At 39.8% G+C, this 26,683-nt stretch overlaps 1 protein-coding gene across 1 annotated transcript in view; it reads left to right on the forward strand.

The window, feature by feature from the left end:
* LOC124279647 (arginine-glutamic acid dipeptide repeats protein-like) overlaps window positions 1–26,683 on the forward strand; it is a 180,431-nt gene continuing 153,748 nt past the window's right edge. Inside the window, 2 exon segments of the mRNA XM_046715483.1 lie at window positions 1–96; window positions 20,109–20,442. Of these exon segments, the coding sequence (XP_046571439.1) occupies window positions 20,157–20,442 (286 nt within the window). The 5' untranslated portion in view covers window positions 1–96; window positions 20,109–20,156.

A 26,683-nucleotide genomic window follows, 5' to 3' on the forward strand; every position in this document is an offset into this window, starting at 1 on the left:
TTTGATTTTTTTGTGTCGATATACGAAAATATCGATTGATTGTGGAGAAGCCGATAACCGTTCTTGATTGGATGGGAAAAGATTACATCATCAGTGGTAAGTTGGATGCGATTGGAGTTGTTTGCAAGCTGGGAGCGGGTTATTTTCGAATGGCAACAAAGCCGGGTGTCAGAGACTCACATGGCGATGTCAAGTTTGGGTCAGATCACCACACCACTAACGACCAGCAGCCGACCCGAACGTTGCACCAGTGCATCTCGTAAGGACCTCAATTCAACATGTAAGATAAGGGAAACATAAACACAACGACGTATTTACCTACACGTGAAAACTGGTGTTGATTTGGACGCCCACTGATATACACATATATCAAATGTCACGCCAATTTCTGTCAACTACGTGTGGTCGCTTTGTTACACGATTTACGAGCAAACTATGCGATCAAAACATTAAATGTCAGAGTATATAGTGGTTTCATTTATGCCACATATTCTCTGTTTTCATGTCTGTTCTTCGGCTAGGACTTGTTTCTGAGAGAAAGAACTATTGAACAAAGTTTAAATGTCCGTAACAACCCTGGTCTCGATAAGATCTGGGCTTAGAGTTAGACAGTACTGCAGTACGATATGTCGTGAACAGATGTATTTTGCCTTGTGCTGTTTCATTAGAAGTATATATATATTCTGAAATTTGTACATGTTGGTGCGATCAAGTCGACTTTCTCACAGCAAATGGAAACATATGTAATTGTAAACACGTTTATTTGTCGAGCGACACCAAAGAAGTGATTCGCCTGGCTAAAGTAAACCAAACATGGGCGAGGAGTGATCTTTGTGATGAGCCTCTCACATGTAGAAATTCACTTCTGTACAGGAAAACCTGGATGAAAATAATGAAATGTGAAACCACAGTTTGTGCAATAACCATTTATGTGTACTAAGCTGAACCAGGCCTTCAATTTCCAATTGGTTTTAGTATTATTGTGTGGACAATTTTTATCCGATTTCACTTGAGCAATCACAAGTTTACAAGACCCAGCCTTGACAAGTTGTTAAATACAAACAGTAACATATGTTTGAAGATAGGAGGTTACATCGTTCAATTAAAATTTCACAATATGTTGCAGAAAATAAGTTGCAATATGAAAGCATGACCCTCATCTGATCCGAAATCATAATTATCAAGACCTCGTCATATTCCATTCCTTTCTTTTTAATTCATTTCTTCTTCGCCTTATAATTATTTTAAGTGTTAGGGGATTCATCATATATTATAAATATGTTAGACGCCTAGCAATAACTATATATATCAAGTTTTCAGTGAAATCACAATTTTTTTAGGAGCAAATCCTTCATTTTAAAAAAGGTTCAAAGAAAAATGGAAATCAAGTTTCAGAATGTATTCATGGAAAATTCATTGCAATACAGTCATGTATTATATATAACATGGCTGAGTACAGTTTGGGACAATACATCGATTATGATCACATCAGGAGATAGTTTTTCTTCTTATCATAAATTAAATATCATCTCAGATTACCCCCCAGATATGGTGTCCAGTATGTGGCACCGAGGCTGATCCTAGGTCCTAACACTGATAGTGGAATGAAGGGTTCCTCTTGTGGAAGTCTTGTTAGAAATGTGGTTTAATAATATTCAGAGATATTCAGAGAAAATGCAGATATTAACAATTGTATGCATGAAGCATGAAAAGCAAGCTCATATCTATGTATGCTGAATTATTTTTGTATGACCTTTTATGAGATATGAAGTTTATATGGTAAGACTGACTGACTGACTGACTGACTGAGTATAGTTTTACACCGTTTTTAAGCAATATTCCAGCAATATCATGACGGGGGACACCAGAAATGGGCTTCACAAGTTGTACCCATGTGGGGAATCGAACCCGGGCCTTCTGTGTAATGAGCGAACGCTTTAACCACTAGATTACCCCACCGCCCCTCACATGGTAAGAACAATAATTTGATGCTGTTATGTTTTCGTTGGTGTGTTTTGTGGTTTTATGTGGTCTTTCACCTTTACATAACCTGTCTCTACATTTTGCTGACAGATCTAGTTTTAATGTTTGGTGATAGAGAGTTATAGATTCAGAATAGACTGTGATAATATTTTTGAGGTTATATGATCTACCAATAAGATATTGATCTCCTTAGAGCTTTGTTTTGGGAGAATTTACATCTGATATTACAGGATTTGCAGGGTATGAAACTCCCAAAAATTTCAGCCAGACCACAGGGCTGGTTAGATGTAAAACATGCCAGCCCTGACCAAAACTTACCTGCCCACAAATAATTCAGGTTTGACAAGCAGCATAGTTTATCATCCAATTGGAATTCATCATTTATTTTTATGAGTGAATTAATAATGATTTATTATCCTGAAATATGATGAATATCTTCATATACATGTCTAAATTTTAACCCAACCGTTGGACAAGTGAATTTGACAATCTGGCAGTCCGTGTTGAAAATAACCCGTCCCGGGCGGTTGGGCAGGCATGTATTTCGAACACTGGATTTAGACATTACTGGACCAAACTAGCAAATCCACACATCAGACTAACGGTTGATGTGCATGGTTTAAAATTTGATTTTGGGAGAAAACAACTAAACCTCCTGAATTTTCACTTGTCTCGGGCTAACAGGACAGAGGCTGTGTCAATCCCACGGAAAACCTCCATATTGGAATTACTAGAATATTAAAGTACCCATGAAGTCAAAGTGGTTTCCAGACATGTAATAGACATCCAGTTCTGTGTATTGTCAAGTTGTGTTACAAGTTGTTGATACCAGGCATGCATTGAAGAGATTAGTGCCACAATGTTGTTGGAATGTCAGGCTGGAGTGTAAGCAGATCTCAGTGTACTACAAAGTGCCATCTGTTAGCCACAAAGTAATATTTGTTTTCAATCTCTTCATATATTTCTCTTAGAGTCAGTCTGTTTGTTTCACAATAACTGATCTAGTTGTCAGTAAACTAATCTATGAAAATATTCTGGAGAAAAAACAACTGCTTTTGATAAAATATAATTAAGGAGCCCAGATATCTGTTACTCCATTTTCAGAAAATACAATGAACTAGACTTGCCAGACTGACTGACTGACTGAGTATGGTTTTACGCCGTTTTAGCAATATTCCAGCAATATCACGGCGGGGGACACCAGAAATGGGCTTCACAAATTGTACCCATGTGGGGAATCGAACCCGGGTCTTCGGCATGACGAGCCAACGCTTTAACCACTAGGCTACCCCACCGCCCCCAGACTTGCCAGATATTATAGTGATTAAGTATAGTTTTATGCCTTGTTTAACAATATTCCAGCAATATCACAGCATGGGACACCAGAAATTGGCTTCACACATTATACCCATGTGGGGAATCAAACTTGGGTCATTGTCATGATGAGCAAGCACTTAACCATTAAGCTACCCAACCACCCCGTGATATTATGCTATTTATAGACTGCCATAGTCTGTATTGGATATATATGTTTAAGGGTCTGTATGAAAGACTAGGCTTAAACCATTAGTGTGTGTAGCAATCTTATTGGTTATCTGAGGGTTGGTTAATGAAAGTGTCTGAAGTTTTGCAAATTTTACATAACAATGTGAGATTTTGACCAGAGATTACTGTTTCTCCTGGTATTAAGTTTCACTTTCAGTCAGCTTGAGCAGACAGATCATGAAGTCTTTGTTTACCACTGTCAAGGTTGGTTGTAAAGATTAAATGGTTTAAAATATACTGAAGGAAATAAGTTGAGAATTATGAATATTTTGACGGTATTATATAAGCTCTGTCTTCACTACAAAAAATCTCAAACATCTAAAAAATATTAATTATCCTTATTTTATTTTAGTTAAGGATAGATGCCATAGCACCAGGTTCAATACCCCACATGCACATACACTGTACGGAGACCATTTCTGGTGCCCGACTGAGATATTGCTGGAATATTACGGAAAATGACATAAAACTTGCTCACTATTTTATGGTTTAGTTTAGATGCCTTTTATTATTTTTTTGCACTTTCGAGAATAGTTGTCGAGGATTAAATTTAACGGTTAATTGAAAGTAGCATATATCTTGGATCATCCTGTGTATCTGAAGCCAATTTCATTGGGAGAAATGACCTGAATTCATTCAGAGCCGTTCTTTACTTTGAGCTGAAGGCGTGTTGTCAAACCCAATAACACTCATGAGTGAGAGAAAGTTAGAGATGGGAAAGTCTGTCTCACAGTCCCTGAACCACATTATTTTTCCTACTGCCTGGCCGTCCTAGTCTGTCTCACAGTCCCTGAACCACATTATTTTTCCTACTGCCTGGCCGTCCTAGTCTGTCTCACAGTCCCTGAACCACATTATTTTTACTACTGCCCAGCCCTCCCTGCAATGCTAATGCCCTAAAGGAAGCAAGTCTAGATTTCCTCTGGCCTTCCAGGGGCTCCTTTTCAATTTTAATGGGTTTATTTGTTACTATCAAATTATATATATTCAGGGACTAAGCGTTAGTCGAAAGATGGGACTGATGGGAATGCTGGTGTCTTTTACCAGAGGTGGCCGCTGCCTTACCATAAAGCGGTGTATGTGTGTGTGTGTGTGTGTGTGTGTGTGTGCGTCATTGTGTGTGTGTGCGTGCGTGTGTGTGTGTGTGCAAAATAGCAGGCCTGACTGCCTAGTAAATATTCATGGGGTCATTTGGTAAATATAACTCTCTCCGACTTGTTAAGTTATAATACACTTTTAAATCAGTCAAGATTATGGCCTGATGAAAAAGTTCATCATATTAGCAGCTTAATGATGAAACCTGTGTCTACATTCAGATTTCGGGCTGGAGAATTATGTTGTGGGCTAGTAACTTTCAGGCATAGCTAGCCCGACTGGCGAGAAAAACTTGGAAGCTATTTCGCACACCGGTGTGTGCGTGTGTGTGTGTGTGATAAGGCTGTCCATATGGGTTTTGTGTGTGTTTGCCATCTACACTGATTTTCCATTCTGATTTTAATGTTAAGAAAATTCATCTTAATTTGTGCTGCTGCTTTGAAAATATATGCCCTTAAGTGATAAAATATACTCTTACCCATTGACTCTCACAAAAAGAACAGGTGTTTATTAAATAAAAAATATGTTTCTGAAGCCAAGTGTGTTGATCTACATCATAAATTTATGTAAAGACTTTTACCTAGTAATCTGATCTAAATTTTGAAATATCATAAAAATAATTTACAGACTGAAAATTATTTTTTGATGTTATTTTTTTTGCTCTCTCGCTTGTAGCGGTTTGAGATGAGAAACACATAAATAATTCCGCAATGGAGATCGTATAGCGATAAAGTGTTGTATTGCTAGATGAAGCTTGTGATACAATACAACAATGTACAACCTCTGTATCACATTACACATGTAATATTAGAGTGAAAACATGTGAAAAAATATATAGTCAACAGTGAGTTGATGCAGATTGTTTAGTATTTCCTGCTGGCTGTCGGTAGCATCAAATGCATAGTGCTCTCTAGACCAATGCTTAGTCTCTGAATATATATAATTTTGATAGTAACAAACAAGCCCATTTAAATTGAAAAGGAGCCCTAGGGAGACCAGAGATTCGAAACCTGGAGAAATCTAGACTTGCTTTATTTAGGGCTTTAGCACTGGACAGAGAGCTTGGCAGTAGGGAAAATAATGTGGTTCAGGGACTGTGAGACAGACTAAGTGCTCTCTAGTCTGTCTCGGTCCCTGAACCATATATTTTCCCTACAGCCTAGATTTCCCTCCCTGCAATGCTAAAGCCCTAAATACAGCAAGTCTAGATTTCTCCAGGTTTCGAATCTCTGGTCTCTCTGGGCGTCCTATTCAATTTAAATGGGTTTATTTGTTACTAGCAAATTTATATTTATTCAGAGACTAAGTGTTAGTCTAAGTGCACTCTAGCCTATATGCTTCAGGCATACTATCACCCGGGTTAGAATTGATCTTCAGTAACCCATGCTTGACATAAGAGGTGACTAAAGGGATGGGGTGGTCAGGCTCGCTGACTTGGTTGACACATGTCAGCACATGTATCCCAGTTGCATAGATCGATGCTCATGCTGTTAATCACTGGAATGTTTGGTCCAGACTCGATTATTTACAGACCAGTGCCAGACCAGTGCCACGTAAAACTAAACTAACTCAGTGATCATTCTAGACTGCACCCTTGCGCCATTTGCGCACTAATATTTAAAATGGTGCACTGTACAGATACGGAGAGTGTTGTCTGCGCATCCATAAATGTAAATCTCAAAGTCATCACATGTTTGTTTTCGCTTGGCAACTAAAGCAAAACTCAAGCAAGTACGTATTTAAAAACCAACAATGCACCTTTTTGACCTGACCCACAATATTTTCTAAATTCCACATTACTGAGGACTGGTGGGCCATGGGCTCACTTTTTAGAAATGCTAGAATGAACACTGCTCACTCACTAACTCACTCACTCACTCACTCAGCCATACTACCCCACTTCCACTGTGTAAAATTAAAAAAATTTGGATTATGATTCACCTGTGATGAGGAAGATTATCAACTTACAAAATATAAGTTCTAACGCAAGCACAGTATCAAGTTATATGTTGTTGTATCGCCTTTGGGATTATTGTTACCCTAAATTATTGAGGACTAGACAGAATCTGATGAGGTGTTTCTCACAAGGACAGGGCACACAGGTGGCCCAACTCACTCACTCACTCACACAAATAGGGAGTTGTTTTGTATTTCTAAGGAATCATGGAAGTAAGGTGTAATTTTCTTTTCATTGTTTATATTGTGGAACATTTCAGTTTGCTGTGACAGGAAAAATTAACTTATTTGTTATAGATTATCCTGTTATTAGTCACCATGGTTACTGATGGTTGTTTTATGACAGTTCATGTTTACCCATTTCGAAAGGTATTAATCTTCTTTGCAATGTTTACATCAACATGAATGTGCAGAGTAAATCACAAACACAACAACTCACTGTGTGTGCATATAGTTAGTTGGGCACTTAATAAAATTAAAACAGACTTTATTATTGAAGTTGGTATCAACTCATATTTACCATATTTACAAAGCAGCGAAATTCCATGATTATGTTGGATAACTGATAGCCAGTATCATGTTGTTATGTATGGATGTACATCGGCTTCAAATGTAAAGAAATATTTTACTTTATTCTTATGGTTTTTATTGTGTTGAATATTCAAGGTATTTTGGATTGTTCCTTTCCCAGAGTTAAAGACTGTTTAACCAAACTGAACTGTTATGTTTAGATGATAAGAGTCAACTGTATTTGCTTCATGTTAACCAAAGGATCGGTAGATATTTAAACAAATAAAGGACAGATCATGTATTATTGGGAGGGGTTTTGATGGGGAGACTAATCTTAACACTATATGAAATTTTGCTGATTCCTCATTTTTTTATTTATCCAACAAACCATGTGACATGGACACACCCACCACATGACCAGTCCGTTGGTAATGGTCAGTTTTATACCTCATACAAGGCTCCAGATAACTTTTGGGGGTGCGAGTGTACTTACACATCATATTGCAAGTGGAGGTGTACTGAGAATTTTGAAGGAGTACTGACATGTTTTTGTGTGGCGAGTTGTCTGGACGATTCATCGATCACTATTTCCAACCATGTATTTGTATTTGAAGACGCGTGAGAAATAACTGAGCGACCGTGTGATGCGCGAAATGTCAGGTCCGACTGGATATAAATAGGAACAGTGTAGTTTTTAGCCAATCGAAAAATAGTGACGCATATCGGTGCATGGCAACGCAAGTGATTCCTACTGTCGGGGTTTCCTCATGTGTCAAAATCGTGTTTCACAAAAGAAACTTGACAAGTATTTATCCGAAATAGATTTCCAATTGCACGATACGCACGGAAATTAAATGTTAGACGTACAAAGGTATTTATGTGCGTACACGATATGCTTGAAATCTTATATTATGTCGTACTTAATTGATTTTGAGGAGTACATTACGCCTGTACGCCCCTTATCTGTAGCCCTGTCATATATTTCAACCCCCACAAGGTGATATACTTGTGATCAGTGTGCAATATAGTTTCCAAATTTTCCTTGCCAATCAGGCTTGTTATGCCTGAAAGTTACTAGCCCACAAAATAATTCACGAGCCTGAAACTTGAATGTAGACACAGGTTCCACCATTAAGCTGCTAATATGATGAACTTTTTTATCAGGCCATAATCTTTCATGATTTAAAAGTGTGCTATGTCTTAACAAGTCGGAGAGAGTGATATATTTCCCAAATGACCCCATGAAAATTCACTAGCCAGTTGGGCCTGTGACTATGGAGATTTACTGGCCTGACTTGATTACTTTTAGCCATGGGCTAGCGGGCCAGTGGATATTTCGCACATTGCCTGTGATAAATGTCGGCAACCCCCTCTGTGCATCAGTTTTTCGTGACAGCTGTTTGAAAACTGTGTGACACCTGGCTGGTTGTCACGTATCCTCGCTATCACCAAGCACATCATCAAGCACGTCATCAAGCACATCACCAGGCATGTCGTCCCCATATCACCCACACTCAACTAGACCAATGCTTAGTCTCTGAATATATATAATTTCAATAGTAACAAACAAGCCCATTTAAATTGAAAAGGAGCCCCAGGAGACCAGAGATTCAGAACCTGGGGAAATCTAGACTTGCTTTATTTAGGGCTTTTAAGCATTGCAGAGAAGGCTAGGCAGTAGGGAAAATAATGTGGTTCAGGGACTGTGAGACAGACTAGGACGGCCAGGCAGTAGAGGAAATAATGTGGTTCAGGGACTGTGAGACAGAGTAGGACGGCCAGGCAGTAGGGAAAATAATGTGGTTCAGGGACTGTGAGACAGACTAGGATGGCCAGGCAGTAGGGAAAATAATGTGGTTCAGGGACTGTGAGACAGACTAGGATGGCCAGGCAGTACTGAAAATATTGTGGTTCAGGGAGTGTGAGACAGGATAGGACGGCCAGGCAGTAGTGAAAATATTGTGGTTCAGGGACTGTGAGAAAGTTTAACACTCAACCAGTAGTGGCCTGTGTGACCACTGTCCACTTGTGATCATAGTGAAAGGTCAGCGGCTTCATGTTGTGAAGCAAGTCATTAATGGATGTTATTCAGAACTTGAAAAAGAATACCTGTGCTGATGCATGATGGGAGAGTATATCAAATTAGTTGCTTTCGATAGTCCTTGACTGTATTGATAACAGGTTAGTGTTAGAAAAATGTGCAACGGGGGACCGTCTCGGTACACGTTACGTCCTCTACTGGTAGATGCTGGGAATATATCTAATGATTTTGTCTCGGTCAGTGATATACATTGGGTATATATTATATGTATTTGGGATTAATTCAGTAAAATGAAATTGTGACTTGATGTTGTATTCCAGTGCTGAGTTAGTGTGTTTGTTACTGAGACAGTGTTGTGCTTGCTGCTGACAGGTACTATCTTGCTGACTCATTGCTGAGGGTCAGTGTTGTACTTGCTGCTGACAGGTACTATCTTGCTGCTGACAGGTACCCATGCTGCTGACAGGTACTATCTTGCTGCTGACAGGTACTATCTTGCTGCTGACAGGTACTATCTTGCTGCTGACAGGTACTATCTTGCTGACTCATGAAGATCTGGGTTAGAATTGATCTTCAGCAACACATGCTTGTCTTCTCAGTGTCAGTGTTGTGCTTGCTGCTGAGGGTTAGTGTTGTGCTTGCTAGAGAATCAATGTTGTGCTTGCTGCTGGGGGTCAGTGTTGTGCTTGGTGCTGAGGGTCAGTGTTGTGCTTGCTAGAGAATCAGTGTTGTGCTTGCTGCTGAGGGTCAGTGTTGTGCTTGCTGCTGAGGGTCAGTGTTGTGCTTGCTATAGAGTCAGTGTTGTGCTTGCTAGAGTCAGTGTTGTGCTTGCTAGAGAATCAGTGTTGTGCTTGGTGCTGAGAGTCAGTGTTGTGCTTGCTAGAGAATCAGTGTTGTGCTTGCTGCTGAGGGTCAGTGTTGTGCTTGCTAGAGAATCAGTGTTGTGCTTGCTGCTGAGGGTCAGTGTTGTGCTTGCTAGAGAATCAGTGTTGTGCTTGCTGCTGAGGGTCAGTGTTGTGCTTGCTGCTGAGGGTCAGTGTTGTGCTTGCTAGAGAATCAGTGTTGTGCTTGCTGCTGAGTGTCAGTGTTGTGCTTGCTAGAGAATCAGTGTTGTGCTTGCTGCTGAGGGTCAGTGTTGTGCTTGCTAGAGAATCAGTGTTGTGCTTGCTGCTGAGGGTCAGTGTTGTGCTGGCTGCTGAGGGTCAGTGTTGTGCTTGCTGCTGAGGGTCAGTGTTGTGCTTGCTGCTGAGGGTCAGTGTTGTGCTTGCTAGAGAATCAGTGTTGTGCTTGCTGCTGAGGGTCAGTGTTGTGCTTGGTGCTGAGGGTCAGTGTTGTGCTTGCTATAGAGTCAGTGTTGTGTTTCCTAGAGAATCAGTGTTGTGCTTGCTGCTGAGGGTCAGTGTTGTGCTTGCTAGAGAATCAGTGTTGTGCTTGCTGCTGAGGGTCAGTGTTGTGCTTGCTGCTGAGGGTCAGTGTTGTGCTTGCTGCTGAGTGACAGTGTTGTGCTTGCTAGAGAATCAGTGTTGTGCTTGCTGCTGAGGGTCAGTGTTGTGCTTGCTAGAGAATCAGTGTTGTGCTTGCTGCTGAGGGTCAGTGTTGTGCTTGCTAGAGAGTCAGTGTTGTGCTTGCTGCTGAGGGTCAGTGTTGTGCTTGCTGAGAATCAGTGTTGTGCTTGCTGCTGAGGGTCAGTGTTGTGCTTGCTAGAGTCAGTGTTGTGCTTGCTGAGGGTCAGTGTTGTGCTTGGTGCTGAGGGTCAGTGTTGTGCTTGGTGCTGAGGGTCAGTGTTGTGCTTGGTGCTGAGGGTCAGTGTTGTGCTTGCTATAGAGTCAGTGTTGTGCTTGCTAGAGAATCAGTGTTGTGCTTGCTGCTGAGGGTCAGTGTTGTGCTTGCTGCTGAGGGTCAGTGTTGTGCTTGCTGCTGAGGGTCAGTGTTGTGCTTGCTAGAGAATCAGTGTTGTGTTGCTGCTGAGGGTCAGTGTTGTGCTTGCTGGAAGGACTGTGTTTAACTTGCTGCTGAGAATGTTGTGAACTTGGTCTTAATGATGTATGGCCAGTGGAATGGCAGAATTTGTCTGTTTATACCGAACCCAACTAAATAAACAGTGTATTAGAGACATCTGCTTGTCGTTTCACATCCCTCTTAAACATTACCTTTGGGTAAACGATTCAGCCATTATTTACAAGACCCCTAATCACATCCATTTGAAATGTAAAACCTAAATGGTGCCCCTAAGGCCAAAATAATGGCATGGTGAATTAACCCAACCCGTAGCAGGCCCCTTATCATTGGTGGTGTATCAAATTGCCTGTTTAAAGATTTGTGTTAGTGAGAATGTCAGCCAGCGGCAGAGCTGATAGGTTGCAGAGCCTGCTGACTTCTATTCTGCCAGTTGTAGCATCAATGCAGTAGATACCGCAGTAGTTGCAGCAGCAGCATCGTCCAGTTTGCTGATAGATCAGCCAGCAGTTAGAGTGTGTAGTTGACTCAACTGAACCTGCATCTCTTTTTCTCATTGTGTTGAGAGGTGAGGCCCCCTTGGGGTTTATCATTGTACCAACTCATTGCATGACAGTTCTTTGTGAATTTAAAAAAAGCTGTTTTATCAATGCTGAAAGAAGAGATCGCTTGTCAGTTGACAGAGTCTTCTTGAATCAAATGGGAAAAATCTGACGATGCTCTTTCGTCTCGAGCAGAAAAATAACCAAAAACTGATGTAATTGAAATAATAATTGTATGTGTTCAAAAAACAAATATACATAGATTGAATTACTTTAATTAGCTATGTGTCCAAATGTTGAGACATATTTAGACCAGATTGTTTCATGTTGATAAATGTTAATTGTGATGCCAGCCTTTTGTTCTTTTTGCATGCTTTGTAATTTTGGTATTTTAGTTATACTGGGTGAATATTTGGGTTGATTTTTTGTTGATATGGTTGTGGTTGCTTTTGTGGAAATCCATGAGCTTGGAATCCCTGAGCTGTTGTGCATCTGGATATTGTGTACCACGATGTGGGATATCGATACTGTGTACCACGTTGTGGGATATCGATACTGTGTACCACAATGTAGGATATCGATACTGTGTACCACGTTGTGGGATATCGATACTGTGTACCACATTGTGGGATATCGATACTGTGCACCACGTGGGATATCGATACTGTGTACCATTTTGTGGGATATCGATACTGTGTACCACGTTGTGGGATGTCGATACTGTGTACCACGATGTGGGATATCGATACTGTGTACCACATTGTGGGATATCGATACTGTGTACCACATTGTGGGATATCGATACTGTGTACCACGTGGGATATCGATACTGTGTACCACTTTGTGGGATATCGATACTGTGTACCACTTTGTGGGATATCGATACTGTGTACCACTATGTGGGATGTCGATACCGTGTACCACGATGTGGGATATCGATACTGTGTACCACGATGTGGGATGTCGATACTGTGTACCACGATGTGGGATATCGAAACTGTGTACCACGATGTGGGATGTCGATACCGTGTACCACGTTGTGGGATATCGATACTGTGTACCACATTGTGGGATATCGATACTGTGTACCACGATGTGGGATGTCGATACCGTGTACCACGTTGTGGGATATCGAAACTGTGTACCACGATGTGGGATGTCGATACCGTGTACCACGTTGTGGGATATCGATACTGTGTACCACATTGTGGGATATCGATATTGTGTACCACGTTGTAGGATATCGATACTGTGTACCACGTTGTGGGATATCGATACTGTGTACCACATTGTGGGATATCGATACTGTGTACCACGATGTGGGATGTCGATACTGTGTACCACGATGTGGGATATCGAAACTGTGTACCACGATGTGGGATGTCGATACCGTGTACCACGATGTGGGATGTCGATACCGTGTACCACATTGTGGGATATCGATACTGTGTACCACGTTGTGGGATGTCGATACTGTGTACCACGATGTGGGATATCGAAACTGTGTACCACGATGTGGGATGTCGATACCGTGTACCACGTTGTGGGATATCGATACTGTGTACCACGTTGTGGGATATCGATACTGTGTACCACGTTGTGGGATATCGATACTGTGTACCACATTGTGGGATATCGATACTGTGTACCACATTGTGGGATATCGATACTGTGTACCACGATGTGGGATATCGATACTGTGTACCACATTGTGGGATAGCGATACTGTGTACCACGTTGTGGGATATCGATACTGTGTACCACGATGTGGGATATCGATACTGTGTACCACGTTGTGGGATATCGATACTGTGTACCACAATGTGGGATATCGATACTGTGTACCACGTTGTGGGATATCGATACTGTGCACCACGTGGGATATCGATACTGTGTACCACGATGTGGGATATCGATACTGTGTACCACGTTGTGGGATATCGATACTGTGCACCACGATGTGGGATATCGATACTGTGTACCACGTGGGATATCGATACTGTGTACCAAGATGTGGGATATCGATACTGTGTACCACGATGTGGGATATCGATACTGTGTACCACGATGTGGGATATCGATACTGTGTACCACGTTGTGGGATATCGATACTGTGTACCACAATGTAGGATATCGATACTGTGTACCACGATGTGGGATATCGATACTGTGTACCACGATGTGGGATATCGATACTGTGTACCACGTTGTGGGATATTGATACTGTGCACCACGTGGGATATCGATACTGTGTACCACGATGTGGGATATCGATACTGTGGACCACGTTGTGGGATATCGATACTGTGCACCACGATGTGGGATATCGATACTGTGTACCACGTGGGATATCGATACTGTGTACCACGATGTGGGATATCGATACTGTGTACCACGATGTGGGATATCGATACTGTGTACCACGATGTGGGATATCGATACTGTGTACCACGTTGTGGGATATCGATACTGTGTACCACATTGTGGGATATCGATACTGTGTACCACGATGTGGGATATCGATACTGTGTACCACGTTGTGGGATATCGATACTGTGTACCACGTTGTGGGATATCGATACTGTGTACCACGATGTGAGATGTCGATACTGTGTACCACGATGTGGGATGTCGATACTGTGTACCAAGATGTGGGATATCGATACTGTGTACCACGTTGTGGGATGTCGATACTGTGTACCACGATGTGGGATGTCGATACTGTGTACCACGATGTGGGATATCGATACTGTGTACCACGATGTGGGATATCGATTCTGTGTACCACAATGTAGGATATCGATACTTTTTACCTCGATGTGGGTTGTCATATCGGCAGACACAAATACATGTATATACACATAAGAAGGAAGACATGTAAAATTCTTAAACATTGTGAAATACTCTCATCTGACAATGGGTTCAGAGGTCTAAATTTGCTGGTTTATGAACCTAATGTGCTCAAACTGTTTTGGTTCATCTACTTTTCTCTGATGTTTGAGTCCCTCTAATTGTGTGTTAGTTTGGCAGCTTGTGGGTTTCACAGATGTAAACACCTGTAACCTGCATTCGGGATTTCCTTCAAATTAATCAGATCGCTGTGATATTTGGACTACTACTACTAGTGTTGGGAATTGGTTGAAATCTCACAATTGATGATTGGTTCAATACCAACGACCAATCATCGAAAAAAAAATTGGTTAGCGTCATTTTTCAGATTTTCCTATTCAGGTTGTAGTTGCAGATAAGTATAAAGAAAAAACATTTGGGTCTCTGTTGTGTTTTTTAGAAACTGCACAAATTGCATTTGCAGATTTCACATCCAGTGTAAAATGATTCAGTTCCAGAGTAACATTAACTTCCCAGATTCTTCAAGAAATATTCAGTCATGACTTTCAGAAAGTGAAGTGAGTTTTCTTAGAAATAAACACGTTTTCAGGCCCTGACAACGTCCTAGATATGTTCCATCATCAAGTATTTCAAACTCTATTACAGCGGTTCCAATATCGTTTGTGTTCGATTATGAGAAAATGTGATCGATTGCTTGGTCGTTTGGCCACTGCGACCAATCTTCGATTATTTCAATTAATCGGACCAACACTAACTACGACTAGTAATAATAATAAAAATCCATCAGTAAGGTGCTCAGTGGCGCTGTACCAAGTTGTTGTAAAGACAAACACAAGATCATAGTCAGTTTGGGTATGCTTGAAGAAAGAGGTATGTCTTTAGATCTGGTTTGATGTTTGTCGGTGCCATTGGTCATATGAGAGATAGGGGAAGACTCACTCATATATTTTCTTTTGTTTACATACAAAGTCTCAAGTGTTTGTTTATCCCAATGTGTATCTTATCTGTTATCTGTACGTGATATAGTGACATCATAATTATTTTGCCGCTTATCTGACAAATGGCTGGATCAGTTGTCCTATATATCAATGACATCATGGTCTTAACTTATAAACAGCCTTTTTTTCAAATGATTATAATCATGATAATCTTCATTCTTGCCTTGTTTATGTCACATTTTCTTTGCTCTTACAGTACCCGTGAAGATCCGGGTTAGAATTGATCTTCAGTAACACATGCTTGTCGGGTTCGGGTGGTCAGGCTCGCTGACTTGGTTGACACATGTCATCGGTTCCCAATTGAGCAGATTGATGTTCATGCTGTTTGTTGATCACTGGATTGTCTGGTCCAGACTTGATTATTTACAGACCGCCACCATATAGTTAGAATACTGCTGAGTGCGGCGTAAAACTAAACTCACTCACTTTGCTCTTACAGGCGTTAGTTTGACAGAAGCCATTGTCATGTTTACATTATTGCCCTTTAAACAAATTGTTAACCAAATTTTACACCAGTGTTGGGGAAACCTGATAATTTGTATTGATTATTTGGAAAGAAAAATGATGCTGATTGAGCTTAATTGTTTACAACAAGATACAGATTGCCATTTGCCCTCTCTGAAACCACTCAGGTCTACTCACGACACTGGTATTGGAATGCAGATCCATAGAATTATGGTATGAATAATTTACTAGGTTTGAAATACTTGTTCCTGCTATGCATTGTGTTTGGCACTGGTCAATGTGTCGGCCAATCATTTGGCTAGTGTGTGTTATACCTTGGGGAGGTATTGGATAACACCAGGCTGATCTAATCCGGTTGTATAATAAGGCTTAGTCTGGCTGCAGCCCATCTGCTCTCTGTAGTGAGGCAGTCCTCAAACACAGTCTGACACTGTGACAACACTACTTAGATATTAGCAATAGCACGCTGTCATATTATGAACATAGACTTCCATGCTGGGGAATATTTAAGGCCTGTATGTCGTGGTTATGTAATTACTCTGTGATCAATTACAGGCAGCCATTTACACCCCACACTAATTTGTCATGTTGGTTCCCTGACTGGTCCATGGTGTATTGATTGAGGCGCTGTGTATACAGCCGATTGATCCTCACTTGCTTAAACAAAATAGGGTAGTATTGTGTTCATTATACAGGGTCAGTCTTGTGTTCATTAAACAGGGGTCAGTATTGTGTTCATTATACAGGGGTCAGTATTGTGTTCATTATACAGGGGTCAGTATTGTGTTCATTATACAGAGGTTAGTATTGTTTTCATTATACAGGGGTCAGTATTGTGTTCATTATACTGGGGTCAGTATTGTGTTTATTATACAGAGGTCAGTATTGTGTTCTCTATACAGGGGTCAGTATTGTGTTCATTATACAGGGGTCAGTATTGTGTTCATTATACAGGGGTCAGTATTGTGTTTATTATACAGGGGTCAGTATTGTGTTCTCTATACAGGGGTCAGTATTGTGTTTATTATACAGGGGTCAGTATTGTGTTCATTATACAGAGGTCAGTATTGTGTTCTCTATACAGAGGTCAGTATTGTGTTCATTATACAGAGGTCAGTATTGTGTTCATTAAACAGGGGTCAGTATTGTGTTCATTATACAGGGGTCAGTATTGTGTTCATATACAGGGGTCAGTATATAGCTGTCAGGATTGAACATTATCAGATTTTTGTGAACATCGATCCAACTGGGATACAATGGCCTGCATCAACAACTGACGTAAAATTGATGCTTCCATCAGTTTATGATAATCATGATAATGAATGATTCAATATGGATAATGCCATATTTTCTGGTGTTTCATACTTGATTATATGCATGATGAATGTATGGAAATAACAATTTAGGTCAAGGAAAATGAGAACCGATGAATCACCATTTCAACTGTATTTCTAATTAATGATTGTTTGTTATGCAAATATCGTATCTACTGAAAATTCTGCTAAAAAATAACCATTATTACGTCTCAAAAGAAGTTTGCTACAATGACAGGAAGTCTGTATCTGAAATCCCTGTAACCATTATTCAACCATGAATAATATACTTATGTCATATTGTGTTAGTTCCAGCTTTTATAATATATATCTAATGACTATAATCTGAACACTTATGTTGTCAGGTAATTAGTAAGCATGGAGTTGGTTAAAGAGGGACCATAGAAAATTTACAATTTTGATTGCTATAGTCAACTACAAACAGATGACACTTTTGACGAGTCGAAGTGTGGTTTTTGTGATAAGTGTATCAATTCTCTGACAGCTGAAATTGTTTTCACGGCATTACCATTGGTAATCTGAGGTTTGGTATAATCTGCTGAACAGTTAAGACATTTTTAACCAAAATTAGACTAAATATTTCTGAGTGAAATTTGAATAAATTGATGAAGAGGTATACAATGACCTTTTTGTTACCAGATAGCGAAACAGGATTAACATACAGAATTCTGTACAGTTTTGTTGGGAAGGTTTTTATGATTATGTAAAATGTTCTTTTTGGGGGCAAATCTTTAATATTTTTAATAATAATGGCGGTCATTAATTACTCATGTTTAAAGCAAATCTTGGTGTAACAATGAGAGTTTTGACGGGACGACTGTAGTTTCGTTTATAACTTGGCACTGTGATATTTATTTGATGAAACGACATTATTTTATCAATGTCAAGATTAAGATCATAAAGGATGAACTGTTTTATTCAGATGCACTCATGTTTAAGTTATGTTGAATTTATGGCCAATTGCAATTATCAACGGCTCATATAGTAAAATAAATGGCCCATCCTTAAAAAAAGTGGCCCATAAATATGTTAACAAGCGGCCATAGATCCATGAAGATTTCCCTTCCAATCACAGCCTACACTGATAGACGTAGGTCTTTCTGCCATATATCTTTAAACATGCTTCAACACAGTTGGGTCCAGTACCACAAGATCATTCATAGCAACAAAACTTGGTATTGGAAATAATATTAAGTGCCAGTCACCATTTAATGGTTTATGGGAGAGTGTGCTGGGATGAAGCAGAGTTATTTTTTAAATTGATAGTACAGTGCACTCTGTCTAATTCAGACCAGCTTGGGACCGTCTAAAAAGTCCGAATTATACAGTAGTCCGAAGTACACAGATTTTAATGGAGTTATCTCCCTATTATCAGCAGAATTAAAATTATAAACTATTTTTCGCAATGTTATTGAAAACAACGATTCTCGGACACCTGCTTCGGCAGCGGGTCCACAATAACATTGTCAAAGAGCAAAGTAACGATGTTTCGAGGAATTCATGAAATAAATTGAATAAACTAATGAATGAAATCAACAACAACATTCATAAAAGTTGTCAAAATTACTATTTCCATCTTTTTGTGCGATCATATAATGTAAGTCAAGTCACTGACAAAATACACAAACCAATCAACGGAATGTTTATTCAAGGTTTATTGGCCAAGCGGACTTCCCGCTCAGTCCGAATTATATAGCAATGTTTTTACATGTAACTACCTTATCGGGCCGACACTTTGGTCCGAAATCCTAAGTAATGAGAGTCCGAGATACAGAGCTTGTTCATTATGACAACAAAGAAGGATTACGTCGGGACCGTGAGTTCAGTCCTGTTTATACAGCAATCCGAGAAAGACAGAGTCCGAGTTGGACAGAGTGCACTGTAGGTATAGTCCTTTTGGCTCAAAAGCGGACCGATGAATTGCAATCTAACTCGAAAACTAATAAACATATAATACTCAATGAAACACTGATCATAATCAAAACATATGACCAACTCCATGATTTTTAAGCAGAATTTATGTCCTAAAAATAAGAAAGTTGTTTAACAAACCAGAGGTACAGATAAGCTGCGTATCTGCGTAAATTACGCAAATATTTATGCGAAAACTCAATTCCTATTAAGTCTATTGCGTACAAGTACGCTTGAAATTTTGTAAATACTCAATAGATGTGATGTTACATGCGTACACACAAAAGTGTCAAATCTTAGCTTGCGTACCGGTGGATAGATAAAATAACTGAGGTATATTGAGAGTTTCTGTTTCAGGACATGAACTTGGCAACTTGCAGTCTCTTATTGCTTCTCATATTACAGATCAAATATATATAACAAACACTAACATTTAAACTTTATTATATTTTAACAATTAATGGAAAATGACAAAATACCCAATTGAGTTTGAGTGAGGTGAGTACATTTTATTTGGTTACTGAAAGGAAAATTAGGATACCCAATTGAGAGGACCACAAGCGAGTACATAACTCAATGACCCAAAACGTTATCTGTAGCTCTGACAAACTATCAATAAATGATGAAACTCAGTGAAAATTTATGAATTCTTAACAAAACTTTACACCAAAACACAGCTGTTCACATGCACGATGTTTGCACAAACTTTCAAGCCATATGATGCATGATCGTCGTGCAGTTCATCTGCATAAGGTTTGCAGTTGTTTCCCCCAAGTTAGTGGAGAAATTCATCTTCGATGTAACCATATGTATTTGCATAGCATATAGTGTTTGCTTGAAGTGAGTCTAAACTTTTGATGGGTTATATTATGCATACTGTCTGTCTCAAGTTCCCCACTTGACTCTGACTTTGTAATTTCAGATCTGACCAATGTGAGGAGGGGTGACAGTGGAGGGTGTGGCGGTTGTCATGGAAACCTCTCCTGTACTCAAAGAAAATAATGCCGGTGGGGAAGACACTAGCAAAGCACCAGTCAAAGATGGAGGTGTTAGAAGGAAGAAGATAAAGAAAAACAAAAAGCCTGTGAAGAAGGCGTTGAACAAGATCACGAGCAACGCAGTGGTGGATATTATCGTCCAGGGTGCACCCCCCAGACGCAAGGGTGGACGTAATCGAGGTGCTGGGGTGTTGCGCAAGAAGGGGGATGATATCATCTCGTATACCACAGACGATGGAGTGAAATATAGACCTGGAGGTGATTCACTTTAAATTACTATAATTGATAGTTACAGTTTATTTAATCATTACCATGGTTACTATGTTACTAGATGCAGGAAATAAATAGCTGCATTAGAATATGGTCATGGTGAGGTGATGTCTTTACCTGGAGGTTTTGTCTTTACCTTGAGGTTTTGTCTTTCCCACGAGGTTTTGTCTTTGCCTTGAGGTTTTGTCTTTACCTTGAGGTTTTGTCTTTGCCACGAGATTTTGTCTTTGCCTTGAGGTTTTGTCTTTGCCTTGAGGTTTTGTCTTTACCACATGGTTTTGTCTTCACCATGAGGTTTTGACTTTACCATGAGGTTTTGTCTTTGCCAAAAGGTTTTGACTTTACCATGTGGTTTTGTCTGTAATGCAAGGTGATGTTTGTAGTGCAAGGTTTTGTATTTGGCACAAGGTTTTGTCTTTGGCACCCAGATGGTGAGTGTCCTGAGTAGAACTCCAATTGTTTGTTGAAAAATCCTTTGTTTACAGGTCATCGTCACGATCAACATTCACTCCCTCGGTCTGTGATGAAATCATGCACATCCCATCAGTCTCACCCACTGTTTCACCCTCAGTCTCACCCACTGTCTCACCCACCATCTCACCCACTGTCTCAACTACTGTCTCCCTGACCTTCTCACCAATCTTTTCACCCACTGTTTCACCCAAAATCTCAGCCATCTCACTCGCAATCCCACCCATCATCTCACCCACTGTCTCACCCACCAATCTGCCCATATGGACAAAAGCTCACTGACTTGGTAAACACATGTCATCGTATCCCAATTGCGTAGAACAATGCTCATGATGTTGATCACTGGATTGTCTGGTCCAGACTCCATTAGGCCAAATGAAAAATAATGTTGTGGTTCCGAATACACCTCTTTGAAATTTTGGGTAGGTAGGTAGGAATTATTATATTTTTTTTTAACATCTTATGTTTAGGAGGAAAGTACTGACTAATAACACATGTATCAATGTGTAATTGTTTATTCAATCTTGCGGCCATCTTATCTACTTTCTCTATCAGAATGACCGATATCCGTCGGCGCCAGGAAAAAAACAATGGTATTTGAAAGCTTATTTTATTCAGTCCGCTTAAAAAAATAGGGTCGGCACCAGAATTCAAGGGTCGGTCGGGTAGTCGGAACCGCGACATTTTTTTTAGGCCTTATTTACGGACCACCACCATATAGCTGGAATATTGCTGAATGCGGCGTTAAAACAACCAACCCACATGGACAAGCTTAAGTAATAAGGATAATCTCCTGTCAAAATAACCAAGTAAAGAGATTCTACCTTGCTCCCAGTCCATATACGAAGACAGGTGATGTATCATTTGACCATGGTCACCTATGGCCTGGTGAAGGAAGTATATACACATAGGAAGGTCGTGTGTGAGAGAACATGTCAGACTGGTGGTGGATACTTCGTCACGGCAGCCACTAACGAGAAAATGTTGACATTCCACACCAGGTGGTCACAGGTGAGAGAAGAGATACTTCCCTGTCCTATAGCTGTATCGTCACAAAGAATAACGGTCATGAAGTAGCTGGACATTACTGAGTGTGGCGTTAAACAACAAACAAGCAAGGAACGAGGGTCTGCAGAGGCCCAGATAAGCTGCGTATCCGGGTAAAATACGCATAGAAAATTTCCAATTATGCATTGAAAAATATTTGTTGCTTACCAGTTACGCATTTAAAATGTTAGATATGCAGAAAGTTTAAAACAAATGCGTACGGAAAATATTTATAAAAATCGCTTGTGTAATGATAAAGACATCAATTACTATCAAGTTGTACTGTTAGTATAGGACAAGTGTTGTACTGTCAGTATAGGATGAGTGACTTTTTATGAAATCATTTCCTTTATATTTAAGTTGGTTTTGATTCGGTATGACATAAGGCAGAACATACCTGCTTAGTAAACTTACTCAATGACATAATACTTAGGTGAGTAAAATGACTGAAATACGCACATATTTGAAAGCAGTGGGTAACGGAAAATGAAATACCCACTCAACATTCATAATACCCACTCCAAAAAAAAATACAGTGGGTACAGTACCCACATGAGCTAAATCTTATCTGGAGCTCTGAGTCTGGGTATTGAAGGTGTAGAGTGCATCATGCTATATTGCAATACACAGCATCGTATAGTCTGTCTCACAGTTTAATTTCCCTACTACCTAGCCTTCCTGCAATGCTCAAGACCCAAATGAAGCAAGTCTAGATTTCCCCAGGTTCAGAATCTCTCAACTCCCTGGGGCTCCTTTTTCAATTTAAATGGGTTTATTTGTTACTAGCAAAATTATATATATTGAGAGACAAAGTATTAGTCTAAATGTCATATTGTGATATGTGTCCAAATATTGAAGACAAAAGCAATCAGAAACATCACAGCATAAAGTTCATGAATAAGACAAAACTGCACGCTATTGGTAACAACCGACCACAGCACCATATTTGGGAGACGGATGTTGATGAAGGAGGTGTAGGACTTGCATTCAGAAATCACATAAAGATTACAATGGTGTCTGACAAGTGTAGAACATTGAACATATGATAAAAATTGCTACTTGAAATCATACACTATACCAAGCATTGAAAACTAATATTGTAAAACACTTTGTGGAAAGAGTGGACGTCAATAAACCGGTAACCATGGTAACTTAATATATCTTGTTGTAGATAACTGTGATATACACCATAGTGTTATGACATTAGCCTCTCCCTATTTATTAACACATCCATCCCCAATAAACACCTCTCACTTTATAAACCTGTGAAGATCCTGGTTAGAATTGGTCTTCAGCAACCCATGCTTGTCGTAAGAGGTGACTAACAGGATCGGGTGGTCAGACTCGCTGGCTTGGTTGACACATGTCATCGTATCCCAATTGTGTAGATTGATGCTCATGCTGTTGATCACTGGATTGTCTGGTCCAGACTCAATTATTTACAGACCGCTCCTACAGCCATATAGCTGGAATATTGCTGAGTGTTGGGAATTGGTTAAAATCTCATAATTGATGATTGGTTCATTACAACTGATCAATCATCGAAAATAATTGGTTAGTGTCATTTTTTAAATGTGTTAAAATGCACAAAAAAATAAGGAAAAAAACATGTAGTTCTTTGGGGTTTTTTTGGCAAAATTTCACATCTTTAAAGGATGACTAGTATGGATGAACATAAATTTCTTAGAGTCTTTAAGATAAATTCAATCATGACTTGGAACGAGCTTGTAGTGCTTATGAAATGTAACAGACAAAACCAACCTAGTGAAAAATACTGTTAATGAAAACATGTGTTCTAGAATTGTTTGTGTTCGATTATGAGAAAACATGATCAATTGCTTGGTCGTTTAGGCACTGCGACCAATCTTCGATTATTTCAATTAATCGGATCACCACTAGTGCGGCGTAAAACAACATAGGAACAGTTTATTATAACATCACAAGGTGCTTGTTTGTGTGTTTGTTTGTTTGTTTGTATGTTTTTTTGTTTGTGTGTTTGTTTGTTTGTGTGTTTGTTATCTGATGCCACACTCCAGGAGCAGCAAGACTAGGATTAATATATTAACTATAGCATTAAGACTTAATCACCCAAATAGACTTGTTCAGTGAAAGAAGAAAAAACTGGAATAGTATTATCCAGCTGTGTGTTGTCCATGACGATGGTGTTTGTCACGTCAATTTCAACTATGGATGAACAGTGATATATTGTCATTGTCTGTTTCGGGAGAGAAAGCTCATCTTTAACCTCCGACCTCCTTCCTCTCGCATCTGATAACAACTGTTATTTGCACCGCCTATATTAGCTAACAACAGCTGTCATCAATGTCATGCGATATGTGTTTGTATTCCCTGAGCCGATTAGCAACAGCGCTGTTTAGCAGTATCCTGGATGTGACCAATCCCCTTCAACACCATGTGATACAGCATCCCTAACTAGGGTGATATGTGGATAGGCTGTGGGTCCCTTTGTTTGCTATATAGTCTTTTATGTAGTGTAGGTCAACTGTGACGGGGTTTAAAACACTTGTAACCAACGCCACTGATCTGTGAGATCATTCATTTAACCCACCTTCAGCAAAAAATATTCTGATGATTTTTTTTTAGACTTCTGTGGATGTGGTGGTCATTTCGCTTGCTGTGGTTGGTCTGTTTTTGTGATTGATGACCGACACATTGATGGTTATTATGATTATAATCAAACTTTGTTCACTGTCACTCAAACCATTGTTTGATCCAAAGATGGAGATTATCTTTTATACAAACTGAAATTTCAGACTGCTTCTTAGGTTAAAAAACTGAATTAAATAGCAGGGAACTAAGAGTAAATAGCATCATATTTTCTTTTGTTTAGTTGTCAGGTAATATATAGGATGGGGCGTCGGGGGTAGCCTAGTGGTTAAATATTAATAAGACCGAGGTTCGAATCATGGGTAACAATGTGTGAAGCCCAAGAGTCCCCTGCCGTGATGTTGCTGGAATATTGCTAAAAGCGCGTAAAACCAAAACTCAGTCAGTCAGTGTCAGTAATATATATGATATGATATTAAGAATTGTTCTCAATAAAGAAAAAAGAGATATCAATTTTGAGGAAAATACACTATATTGAAGATTCTAATAAAGAGTACAGGATACCAGACCAATGCATTATTCCAAGGATGTCAGAGCATTGCTTGAATCCCAGCATGTCTGTTTAGATGGAATCCTAGGATGTTAGGGCATAGCTTGAATCCCAAGATGTCACACAGAGCTTGAATCCCAAGATATAACACATAGCTTGAATCCCAAGATATCACAACTAGTGTGAATCCCAGGATGTGACACATAGATTGAATCCCAGGATGTGACACATAAATTGAATCCCAGGATGTGACACATAGATTGAATCCCAGGATGTGACACATAGATTAAATCCCAGGATGTGACACATAGATTGAATCCCAGCATGTGACACATAGTTTGAATCCCAGGATGTGACACATAGATTGAATCCCAGGATGTTACACATAGATTGAATCCCAGGATGTGACACATAGATTGAATCCCAGGATGTCACATGTTGCTTAAATCCCAGGATGTGACACATAGATTGAATCCCAGCATTTGACACATAGATTGAATCCCAGCATGTGACACATTGTTTAAATGCCAGGATGTCAGAGCGTAGATTGAATCCCAGGATGTCAAAGTCTTGATCTAAAGCCAGTCCAGCACTACAAGCAATAGTGATTCCATCATGGAAGAGGTCGGGTGACAGGGATCAAGTTGAGTTGATATGGATGTAGGTGATACAAGTTTTTAACACTTGGACACATATTTCCATGTAGTTCCACTGAATTCCACGTTCATTCTGTAATTTCTGTGATAATCTGGAACACGACCCAACACAGTGCCCCAGCATTCTAAGATTGTCAAACAGATGTTCAGAATTGTAAAAAATATAACATGTGACAAATAGTCCTAACTGGTGATATTTTTAGGGGAGTGGTCGTGCTTCCTGCCGCGATATCTGTCTTACCACTTGCCTGAGAATGATGCATCTGCTTCTCCGACAAAGTGAAAACCCATTACCATCACTTAGCACTGGAATGAAACCCTCGTTTATGGGGGTTTTACTGACATCTTTTCCGGACTAAAGGAGTATTTATGTTTGTCCAAGCGATTGGGAAATCAGATTGTGCTTTGTGGAGCAGTGGAATAGCTGAGTGGGAAAGGTGTTTGCCTGTCTCACAGAGGGCATGATTTATTCTTCATAAGTCTTGGGAACGGAACAGATTTTCGGGATTGATAATTGATTTTATTCCACTGTAGGTAACTTTCACGAGCAATATGTCCGATTATATGTGGTCAAACAGATCTACTGTGTATACAGCTGCCTTAGTTATGTACTTCCTGTCACTCACCCACCCACACACCCACTCAACGGCTTGTTTAATTGCCCACCATTCATCTGTTCACCTTGTCATTTGCCCACCCAGTCTTTCTCACTTCTTGCCCACTCACTCACTCACTCACTCACACTCACTCACTCACAACCCATGCTGGTCATAAGAGGCGGGATTGGGTTGTCAATCTTGCTGACTTGGTTGACACAGGTCATCTTATCCCAGTTGCCAAGATCAATGCTCATGATGTTGTTCACTGGATTGTCTGGTCCAGACTCGATTATTACACAGACAGTCACCATATAGCTGGTATGCTGCTGAGTGCAGCA

The sequence above is a fragment of the Haliotis rubra genome, unplaced genomic scaffold (assembly GCF_003918875.1).
Source record: "Haliotis rubra isolate DU_JTF1 unplaced genomic scaffold, ASM391887v1 Scf254, whole genome shotgun sequence".
NCBI classification, from domain to species: domain Eukaryota; kingdom Metazoa; phylum Mollusca; class Gastropoda; order Lepetellida; family Haliotidae; genus Haliotis; species Haliotis rubra.